The sequence below is a fragment of the Trachypithecus francoisi genome, unplaced genomic scaffold (assembly GCF_009764315.1).
Source record: "Trachypithecus francoisi isolate TF-2019V2 unplaced genomic scaffold, Tfra_2.0 Lachesis_group15, whole genome shotgun sequence".
NCBI classification, from domain to species: Eukaryota; Metazoa; Chordata; class Mammalia; order Primates; family Cercopithecidae; genus Trachypithecus; species Trachypithecus francoisi.
The window spans coordinates 86,932,835-86,944,886 of record NW_022681460.1 but is presented as its reverse complement, the minus strand read 5'-3'; the positions used below and the strand labels follow the sequence as shown (position 1 = coordinate 86,944,886).

Here is a 12,052-nt window from a genome sequence, read left to right as displayed (position 1 = left end):
CAGCGTGTGTGCATTAGTTTTTACTTAACTTTTGGCTGTGACTGACAAAACCAGAATCCCTTTTTTTCTACCCAAGTGCTTGGGGAAATCACTTAACCTCTTTGATTTCCATAAAATGAGGATCTTCATGTCTCCTAACTTTATCCTTATATCGTAAGCATGGATTTTTTTTTTTTTTTTTGAGATGGAGTCTCGCTTTGTCACCCAGGCTGGAGTGCAGTGGTGCGATCTCAGCTCACTGCAAGCTCTGCCTCCCGAGTTCACGCCATTCTCCTGCCCCAGCCTCCGAGTAGCTGGGACTACAGGCCGTGCACCACCACACCTGGCTAACTTTTTGTATTTTTAGTAGAGACGGGATTTCACCGTGTTAGCCAGGATGGTCTCGATCTCCTGACCTCGTGATCCGCCCGCCTCGGCCTCCCAAAGTGCTGGGATTACAGGCGTGAGCCACCGCGCCCAGCGGATTTTTTTTTTTTTTTTTATACTTTAAGTTCTAGGGTACATGTGCATAACGTGAAGGTTTGTTACATATGTATACTTGTGCCATGTTGGTGTGCTGCACCCATCAACTCGTCAGCACCCATCAATTCATCATTTATATCAGGTATAACTCCCAATGCCATCCTTCCCCCCTCCCCCCTCCCCATGATAGGCCCCAATGTGTGATGTTCCCCTTCCCGAGTCCAAGTGATGTCATTGTTCAGTTCCCACCTATGAGTGAGAACATGTGGTGTTTGGTTTTCTGTTCTTGTGATAGTTTGCTAAGAATGATGGTTTCCAGCTGCATCCATGTCCCTACAAAGGACGCAAACTCATCCTTTTTGATGGCTGCATAGTATTCCATGGTGTATATGTGCCACATGTTCTTAATCCAGTCTGTCACAGATGGACATTTGGGTTGATTCCAAGTCTTTGCTATTGTGAATAGTGCCGCAATAAACATACGTGAGCATGTGTCTTTATAGCAGCATGATTTATAATCCTTGGGGTATATACCCAGTAGTGGGATGGCTGGGTCATATGGTACATCTAGTTCTAGATCCTTGAGGAATCGCCATACTGTTTTCCATAATGGTTGAACTAGTTTACAATCCCACCAAGGTTTCTGGCCCTTTGAGAATTTACTGTCTCAGTCTCATTGGGTCTTTGCAGTCATTATGAATAATTTGCATTTATATGTGAAATGTATTTCAAAAATTTTGAAATGAACTTCTTTCATGATATGCATAAACACCCAAAAGAAAGGAAGAGTATAGCAATCAATGTTTTGTCATACTTTCTACCTTTAGTTGTTCTTCATATTTCTTCTGTTACATTTCTACTTTTGAACACTAGATGGGACTAAGAGATGACTTGTTTTACAATAGTAACAGAAAGGCTATCACAGCCTTCCAACTTTTGAGTGAAGTATTTACTTATTAAGAAAATACAAGTAAAATAGATAAAAACAGTAATATTTTTATCTTCTCTATTGAGACAGCTTCTTTGTTTTAAGTGGTGACTTTGATCAATATCTGGATATTATTTAAACTTTACATTAGATTCAGATAGTACAAGAATGAGTGACCATTAAGAGGCCACAATATTTTCCTTAATTGCAATTTATATATCCAGTAAAATGAAAAGAGTAATGTTCGGTGTTTCTACTTTAAAATAAACACTGTGAGTCCGGCAGATCATTATAAAAACTACTCTCTAAGTTATATTAGATTGAGAAGAAAAAAAATTAAACAAATATTGTATATTTTCATTTTTTATGATGCCATCTATGAATTAGCATCCTTTCCTAAAATAAAGGCAGTAAGACATTAGTAATAATCCATAACCAAAATGATTTTTTAAGGAAAACACTATGGTATCTGGAAATAGAGCTCCAAAGCCTTGTTTGTATGATTTATAAAAGTGCATCTTAATGAATTGTGTATTAAAATATCTTCTATGAAAATACGACGCTCAAGCCTGTAATCCCAGCACATTGGGAGGCTGAGACGGGCGGATCACGAGATCAGGAGATCGAGACCATCCTGGCTAACACGGTGAAACCCCGTCTCTACTAAAAAATACAAAAAACTAGCTGGGCGAGGTGGCGGCGCCTGTAGTCCCAGCTACTCGGGAGGCTGAGGCAGGAGAATGGCGTGAACCCGAGAGGCGGAGCTTGCAGTGAGCTGAGATCCGGCCACTGCACTCCAGCCTGGGCGTCCCAGCGAGACTCCGTCTCAAAAAAAAAAAAAAAGAAAATACGTATTGTAAGAAATATAGTGATTGCAGCATGAACTTGGCATTGACCCAGCAGTGCTTGTTTTCTTTTCATATTCCTAAAATAATGACAAGAAAAATAGTTTGTGGTAGGGCAATATGAGATAACAACTGAATAAAGGAAGAAGCCTTTAAGTATTAAGAAAAAGGTATTTTCTACTGAAGTGAGTTCTGAGAACAATCAGCATTCAAGTAGTGGTTACATGAACTCACCATGTATTATTGTCCCAGGCTATGCCTTTAGAAAGATTGGCTTGGTCGACTGTGTGCTAATCTCACCCACTTAGGACATTTTGTAGAAAATTCTTTGTTTCGCTGTTCATAAGACTTCCTTCTTCCCTAGAAACTCCAGCCACACCATTACCTTCCTGGCTTTCTGCCTTCTGGTTTCCCATCAAGAGGGCTGTGTTGAGATTTCCTGATCTCAGTATAGACTCAACAGACCTCCTAGTTAATATAGCAAGACTAGACTCCTGGTATCTTTTAGACCAACATTTTCCAGACTGTGTTCTGCAGAACACTCGGGTTCCATATGATGTTAACAGGCTGAAACATGTTGCATGTTGAGAAGAGGAAACCATAGCAAAAGTGTGAGTAGGAGCAAGGAATTAGATGTACCAGGTACGCATGCTGATGAAGAGACTTTAGAAAAATAGATGCTTGACTGTAATAGAGATGACAGAAAGGAAAAAAAAGAGGTAAAGAAAAGAGAGTAATAGTTTGTCTTAATTCATGGTCTCTGTTATTCTAATGGGTAACAGAAATAACATGTTGGTCATTAAGGATGATCGCACTCCCTGCGTTTGTACATTTACCCTTAGTGATGTTGAAGTAATTTTGGTTTGCCTGTGTACACACAGTCTAAGTTTATTGTTCCACCTGATTTTAATGAATCTAAGTTACAGACTTTAATTATATTATGTTTGCATTTTTGCTGTAGTTGAAGTTACTGGATATAACAAAATTTGTGGGGAAAAGAAAATTGCATGGTGTCAAATCCGTATAATATTTATCTAATCAAAATCCACTTGGTATTAATATATTAAAAAGTTATTTGGTTTAGCATTTTCTTCCAAATTAGATTGATTGTAATAAATAAAACTCTATACAGTGTTCATGATCTCTAATTTTCTTTTTATTTTACTAGTTTTTGTGAGTTTATCCTGATAATTGCAGTTTTTTAACTTGTATAACTTACAGGTGTGAAGCATCCAGTCCACACATTCATCCAGTTGGTTGGTGTAAAGAACATAGAAGAACCCTTATTACTCCACCAGGTGTGTGTTTTTTAATGTGTCTAATACTAGTCATAAACTTCAAGAGTAGGCAGACTTTTTCGGTAAAGGGCCGGATAGTAAATATTTAGGCTTTGCAGACCATGCAGTTTCTGTCACCACTACTCAAAACAATTGTAGTGCAAAAAGAGCCATAGACAATAGGTAAACCATTGTGCATGGGTGTGTTGCAGTAACAGTTTATTTACAAAAACAGGCAGCCGACATGCAGGTGTTAGTTTGCTCACCCCGATGTACTTTCAGCTATGTTAAGTATTGCCTTAGTTCATAACAGAGTCTCAAATTTTGTCTTTCTTGGAAAAAAAATAAGTTCTGTTTTAAAAGATATTTCACTTCTCAACTTGAAATTCATTTCTAGACTTTATATTAGTATATATTTAAATATATTGTCTAACCATAGAAGCAAATTGTCTAAGGCTTGAACAAGTCCAGAAAAATGGATAAGAGGGACAGCAGTTGTGTGTAGAATGGAGAACAGACTTCATGTCAGCATCAGTCCTCACAGAAGTACAGTGTTCACATTTAAGTGAGAAATTGAAGCTTTAGATTTTTTTGCTTAGTTTATAACTCACACGCTCACAGAGGGAGACTGTCTCAAAAAAACAAACAAAAAAGAACAGATTCTGTGGCTTCTTCATAATCAAGACAGTGTATTTCTGAGTACATCACTACTTAAGGTGCCATGGCCACTTCTGGTATGAAAAGACAGGGTCATCAAACAGAAAGTATCCCTGCTCAGTAGGCGATTGCTTAGTGGACACTTAAGGAGTAATGAAGACTGCCTTCATCGCAGAGAGAGGGTGAGTCCTGGTTTACGAGGAGCTGTTTTTGAATGTAGCCTGCAGCATGTAAGCTGCAAGATTGGAGAGCTTCAAGTTCTGTTGGAACAGCTGGTTTCATTTTTAAGTTTGTCTTTAGTTCCTCGATACGGTGTCTCATTTAGAGTGTCTGATCATTTACTCACTCAGGAGGACCAGTCATTCCTGTAATAGGCAAGTCAAGTCCTATCCACTCCCCGAATTGTCTCATATATTAAAGGGAGGAAAGCCTCTGTCTTGACTAATTTCCAGTACTATTTTGAAAGTGAAATAGCATTGACATAAACCATGAAGAGTTAAAGCAAAGTATTGGCTAGGCACCTATGACTCACGCCTGTAATCCCAGCACTTTGGGAGGCTGAGGTGGGAGGATCACTTGAGCCCAGGAGTTCAAGACCAGTGTGGGTAACATAGTGAGACCCTGTCTCTATAAAAAAATTTTAAAAGTCAGCCAGGTGAGGTGGCATGCACCTGTAGTCCCTGCTATTTGTGAGACTGAGGCAGGAGGATTGCTTGAGCCCAGGAGTTCGAGGCTACAGTCAGCTATGATTGTGCCACTGCACTCCAGCCTGGGCAACAGAACAAGACAGTGTTTCAAGAAAAAAAAAAAAAAAACAAAGAAAGCAAGATGTTAATGGTTTCATGACTCCAAATGTTGTGCTGCCTGGAAGATTTCTTGTATTCCACCTTCCTTTGTCTATCCTGTGGCTTACAAAATAATAGTGGCCAGTGATTGCCATAGTTACTTCTTTGCCACTATCACCATCTAAAATGGTGTGAGGATCCCTTTAGATTTCCCAGTTTGTTATCAGTCTTTCTTTCCGTACCACCGTTTTTGGTCATGATCAGAGATGTGATTAATTAACAGTGAACCAGTGAACAACGGCGGGTTCCTGGTTACGTACCCTGGAAGGAGTGGTGTAAGGCGTTACCACCGACTTCTTTTTTTTTTTTTTTTTTGAGACGGAGTCTCGCTCTGTCGCCCAGGCTGGAGTGCAGTGGCCGGATCTCAGCTCACTGCAAGCTCCGCCCCCGGGTTTACGCCATTCTCCTGCCTCAGCGTCCCGAGTAGCTGGGACTACAGGCACCAGCCACCTCGCCTGGCTAGCTTTTTGTATTTTTTAGTAGAGATGGGGTTTCACCGTGTTAGCCAGGATGGTCTCGAACTCCTGACCTCGTGATCCGCCCGTCTCGGCCTCCCAGAGTGCTGGGATTACAGGCTTGAGCCACCGCGCCCGGCCACCACCGACTTCTTAACGTGAGGCAAAGAATCAAGCCATGTATCTCCTTTCCTAGATGTTTAGAATTCAGTCGAATTCAGTCATGCTACCACACCTGGCTATTTTTTTTTTTTTTTTTTTTTTTTGTATTTTTTAGTAGAGACGGGGTTTCACCGTGTTAGCCAGGATGGTCTTGATCTCCTGACGTCGTGATCCGCCTGCCTCAGCCTCCCAAAATGTTGGGATTACAGGCGTGAGCCACCGTGCCAGGCTACATATTTACTCTTTAACCATTTTATTTTGAAACAATTTTGAATGTACAGAAAAGTTGCAAGAACAGTGCAGAACTCATCTTTTCCCTGACTCAGAGACCCAGTCAAGTTTGCCAGTTGTCCTAGTGATGTCATTCCTAGCAAAAGGATCTCAGTTGTCAGATCCCTCCAGCTTCTGTTAATTAGGCTCTCCTTGACTTTTGTGACCTTAATAAGTTTGAGGATTCCAGATCTGTGATTCTGTAGAATGTTATTTAATTTGAGTCAGATTGGTATTTCCTCATGATCATACGCAGGCTGTGCTTTTCTGGCAGGAATATCATAGACATAGTGCTGTGTTCTCATTTCCTTCTCTCAGGTGGCTCATGATGTCAGTCTGTCTCTTTACTAGTTTGCTTTTACCACTGATGGATCAAGATGGTGTTTGCTAGATTTGTCCACTAATGGAGTTATTTTTTCTCTGTAACTAATAAGTATTTTCTGGAGAGATACTTTGAGACTGTGGATCTCGTCCCAATAACATTTGCTAGTTTTAGCATCTGTTGACATTTCTAGCATGAATTATATTATTCTGACAGTGTTAAACTGTAATTTTTCTTATTCCATCATTTCCTATACAAAATTAGTTGATATTTTCCTGCAAAGAATAGCTTTTCTTATCTTCCTATTTATTTGTCAATTTATCTATATCAGGGTAGACCCATAGATTACTATTTTTATCAGTGAGTTATAATCGATTGCTAGCATTGTTTATCCTCATATTCAGATTTTCTCAGATATTAACCAGTTATAACCCCTTAGGCACATTTCAGTGTCCTTTTGAAATGTTCTTATTTTTTGAGAACTTCTTATTTTCTGGCACAGCTAGGCTTATTTCATACTTTCCCTGACCCCACCCTAGAGTCACCCATTTCTTCAAGGTTCCATGCTGCTTTTTAGTAGAGAATGATACTTAGAAACTAAGATCTGAACACTAAGTGTGCTTATTTACTACAAGTTTGTTGATGTTTCCAGGCTTTTCAGCTAATATAGCTAGGAAATACATGTGTATAAATATATACAAAAATGTATATTTATGTCTATTTCTGTATCTGTTCGTATATTGAAAACTGTGAATTTATACCATTAGTTCCAATTCAAGTCCAACGCATCAGCTTCATTCCAGTTTCCCTCAAACCTGGCTAACATTGTCTCCAGTATATTTGCTGCTTTTCTCAGTTCCCTTTATGTGGCTAATTTCCCACCATACTGGACCACTGTTTATTCCTGCTCATGCCTACCTAATGGATTTGGGGCCCTGGAGGGAACAAAAGAGGGCAGGAGGAAGGAGAAGATATTTTTACACATTCTATGAATAATGTTACATCATTTGTGCGTGTTTGTTGGAACTAACAATATGAAGTTATATCTGGAAGTGTTCACATATTAATAGATATAAATCAACCGTGTTCTTTTTAATAAGTACTTTCTGCTTATATACATTTTTTTGCATATTTGTATATTGAAGGTCATTTAACTTACTTAATTTTCACATTTACAAACAATTGTGTGTTGCCTTTATTACATATGTCAGATTTTTCTAGATTCATAGAAACAAAATTGCTAAAGGGTATTTGTGTGTCTGTCTTGTAAACTATCCTTATCTGAAAATATAAATTTTATATATATATCTATAAAATTTTCATTTTAAAAGTAATAGAAAAATAATGATCAAGATGAAAACAATTTCATTATTACTAACAGCTCTGAATGTGTGAGTAAAGTTGTCATGTATATATAAACGTAATTTTCTAGATTATAATATTTTATACTTTTTGTTGGACAATTTGTTATTCTTGCTGTCATTTTGGTTAAACCTCATAGGATTTACATTTTTCTTTCATAGGTTATCCAAATGTGAAACATTTTTCTTGGGATAAATACTTAGAAGAAACCAATTCTTTACCCGCTCCTGCAAGAGCTTTCAAAGTGGTAAGATGATACATTTTATACTATTTGATTAATTTGTGTGGATGAGATCATTTATTTATTGAAATTTACGAACAGAACAAGTGGTATTAGTAAACCAGAATAGGAATGAGAAAAAAATAGAGCACCAAATAAGATGTTTTTGAATTTTTACAGTTTTTAGTCAAAATTGTTATTGGGATTTTTGTTGTCATCCAAAAAAATGCTTTGATTTTGGACTTTAAAGTCTCCTTGGAAAATAATTCTACTTGATACTATGTGGGGCTAGTTGTTGAAATCTTATAGCAATCTTGTCTTTTTAGCTAGATATTCTAAAAGACCAGAACAGAACATGAAAATATTTTCCAATAAAAACTATTTGATAATTTATTTGGATTTGTTTATGGCAAGCTGAGATGCTGGGTTTTTTTTTTTTATTTTATTGCTATAGATCAGCATGTTTAATTACCAAAATGTAAGATTATCCGCTTTTATTACAGTATCCTTCTAACCCAGGGTCACTGCTTCTTGCATATAAAGTATTAAGATTCAAATGAACCTCATTTTTTTGCAAGGAAGGAACAAGAAGTGAAACATTTCTTATTTTTTCATCTCAAATAGCTTGCTTTATAATTTATATTTCTCTAATTTAACGGAAAAGAAAAATATATCAAATATTTATTTTTTAAAATGTGTCATGATTAGCTTATGGTAAATAATTTTCTTTAAGTGATCCTTTTATGTATAAATTGCTAGGATTTTTAACGTTAGAATTAATTATTAGGTATAGGTCCAAATTTAGAAGAAAGAACATAAAAAAATTTTAAGAGCAAAACCATAAGGTATGAAGAGAAACTATATCAAAAAATGTGTGTGATTTCATCTGAGAGCAAGTTGAAGATTTAAAAAAGAAAACTGTTTAGAGTTATGCCGTATTTATGAATTTTTATCCACTCTCCCTCACCCCCTTTAACTTTAAACTCTTGTCTAATGAGAAGCAGAGCTGCATTCACTTCACTTTAAATGAATACAATTATATTAGGATCAGCCTACATATCTAGTGTCACAACAGAGAGAAAACAGATTTCTCTAGTTTGGTCTTTTAGGTGTCTTGCATTGACTGCTCTGTGATATTTACATAACATACTTAATTTTCATGGCAGCCCTTTTTTTGTTGTTTGCTTGAGTCACAGTCTTGCTGTGTTGCCCAGGCTGGAGTGCAGTGCCACGATCTCATCTCATCTCACTGCAACCTCCACCTCCCGGGCTAAAGTGATCTTCCCACCTCAGCTTCCTGAGTAGTTGGGACTACAGGCATATGCCACCATGCTGGGCTAATTTTTGTATTTTTCGTAGAGAAGAGGTTTTGCTGTGTTTCCTGGGCTTGTCTCAAACTCCTGAGCTCAAGCAATCCACCCACCTTGGCCTCCCAAAGTGCTGGATTACAGGCATGAGCCACCACATCCTGCCCAGCAACACTTACACCCACTTTACAGAAGAGAGACCTGAAGCTCAGAAAATTAACTGATTTGCCTAACATCATGTCAAACAATCACCTTATCTTCCACAGTCTGTGACTTTTTCAGAGGCTTATGAGTTTCTGCTGAGTACTGAGGCGTAGGTAGCTGTCGATTCCCCCAACCCATTCCTGGTTCTGTCCTTTATGTTTGATTGCTGATTTTCTGTTTTAAAGATATCTTCTGCTTTTTGCCCCCATTACCACTTCTCATTTTGGTGTCTCATCTCAGCCACTTTAATGTTCTTCCTTTCTCTTTTTAAAGACAAATTTTATGCTTGTAGATTTTTGCCAGTACATCTCCACCTAATAAGAAAAATGTCTTGTCTTCCCTCTGAGTAATCAAATAACTACAGTATTTTGAATTTTACTCTGCTATTTCCCTTGCTCGTGCATCTGTGTTGGAATTTATTGACAGACAGGGTGAAGTTCAGAGCTACTCTGGGAAGTTGAGAGTTTGAAAGGCTGGTTCTCTTATTTTCTTTCTTTATTTCAAAAATGACAGCAAGTTCTAACCATTTAAAATTTTGTTGTCTTCTTTTATGACATCATTCTCTGAATAGCTCAGCTATTTCTTTTTTTAATTTTTATTTTTTGAGACAGTCTCCCTCTGTTGCCCAGGCTGGAGTGCAGTGGCACAATCTCGGCTCACTGTAACCTCCACCTCCTGGGCTAAAGCAATTCTTGTGCCTCAGCCTCCCGAGTAGCTGGGATTACGGGTGCATGCCACCATGTCTGGCTACTTTTTGTATTTTTAGTAGAGACAGGGTTCAGCCATGTTGGCCAGGCTGGTCTCAAACTCCTGGCCTCAAGTGATCCACCCGCCTCAGCCTTCCAGAGTGCTGGGATTGCAGGCATGAACCACTGTGCCCGGCCAGCTTTTTCTTCTTCTTCTTTGTAACATCAAGTTTACCTTCTCTCTTCCTCTTTATCTCACTGTGTAAAATTTTTTGTTATGGCAGAAACCTCCTCATGGATTCCAGAAAAAAATGAAGCTTGAGGTCGTAGACAAAAGGAACCCCATGTTTATTAGAGTAGCAACTGTGGCAGACACAGATGATCACCGAGTAAAAGTAAGTGTTCTGTATGGTGCATTGGCTTTGTCTTTTGTTATAGATGTTTTAGATAAAAACTTTGGTAGATACTTAACTTGTGAAGTCCTGTAATTAGTAAAATCATAGGAATATGCAGAATAATTGGCTGTGCATCTTTGTAAATCAGCATTCTTCCAGGTTTGTCCTTTAACCTGTGTAAAACAATTTATCTTTAATTATGAACGACTTAATATTTTGAGTATGTATTAGGAGAAAGAAAGTAGATACAACACATTAAAGTAGTAGTATATTCAGAAGAAAAGATATATCGTTCTCTGATAGTATGCCCTTTTTTAAAAAAAATTAAAGATCAATGTTTTTGTGGGGTGGATTAGTAGTAGTCTTTTCAGAGGAACCTCCTGTCTCTTAATATAGGCCAAGTAAAGATAAATAATTTCATGAATAAAATCAGATTTTAATTAGAGTAATAAAAGTCAGATACCTCTTAAAAAATAAGCAAATGTTTAGGGAGATGGGATCAGCTTGTTATGTCCAGCCATGATAAAGTGAAGTGGACTTCAGGAAAGGAGCCGGAAGAACTCATCTCTGTTTCTGACTTAAGCGTTAACTTCACCCTCAAACCGGAACAATGCCTGTTCTACTTACTTCATAAAATTGTTTGGAATTCCTGTTAGGAATAATAATAGTTATAACAGCAAGACTTTAAATGTACATGATGTTTTACAGGGTAACTCTGTTCTCATGTTATTCAACATTTGTGGGAAGTATACGTTGTTACTACTTTTATTGATGAGGCAGAGGCTCAGAAAGATTAAATGAATTAGTAATTACTGGCAGTGGCAGAATGACATCTTAGTTCTAAGCTCTAGGAGTCTTAAGTTTATGCTCTTTTTAAAAAAATTACATTCTCAACTATCTCTAATAAGATAGTGTATAAGAAAATAAAGTATAAAATAACATGAAAAACTACACAAATGTGGTGTTTCTATAGAATAGAAATTTTAACATTTAATTCACTGTTAAGATTATAGAATCATGTAGCATTTTAGAAAATCTTATAAATGTGAGACCTGTGCTAACCATTTTTTCAAGTACATTTTCTTACTATATTTGGTAGTAAAGTAAGTCATAAAACAATCAGTATTTTAGAACTAGAAGTATTTTTTAAAATAAAATCTAGACTAGTAATCAAATACATTTACAATTAAACACAATATTACTTTTATAAATCAGATTGCTCAGAATTGAAAAAAAATATATTGGTTCGAGTGCATGAAAATTTAATTACCACATATGGCTAGTGGGAATATAAAATGTCTCAGCCTTTCCAAAGAGCAGTGTGGCAATAGGTTAACAAAATCGTAGAATGTTGTTTATCCTTTCATTTAAGAATGTTAAGGGAATAGCCAAAAGGAATACGCAAAAATGAAAACTCCAAGGAAAGTATATCAGTGCTGTTTATAGTACTTAACATTGGAAGCAACCACAGTAGCTGATGAGTAAAATGTATTACTCTATATCTACATGATGGTAAAATTAAATACTTTCAAAGACTATTTAATGTCAGCAATTGAAAAATTCAGGTTTACATTATGTTTTGGTATCTGCTATTGTTTATTTTTACAAGAATACATATATAAGCAATTCTGGAAAGAATCCTACAAAGTAATGAC

The 12,052-nt window shown here is 37.0% G+C and overlaps 1 protein-coding gene across 8 annotated transcripts in view; it reads left to right on the top strand.

The window, feature by feature from the left end:
- Nucleotides 1-12,052, top strand: part of L3MBTL3 (L3MBTL histone methyl-lysine binding protein 3) — a 131,054-nt gene that overhangs the window by 57,541 nt on the left and 61,461 nt on the right. For all 8 annotated transcript variants that reach the window (XM_033235497.1, XM_033235492.1, XM_033235499.1 and 5 more), the window contains 3 exons: nt 3,457-3,533; nt 7,747-7,832; nt 10,287-10,397. In XM_033235497.1, the coding sequence (XP_033091388.1) occupies nt 3,457-3,533; nt 7,747-7,832; nt 10,287-10,397 (274 nt within the window). The remainder of the gene's footprint in view (nt 1-3,456; nt 3,534-7,746; nt 7,833-10,286; nt 10,398-12,052) is intronic.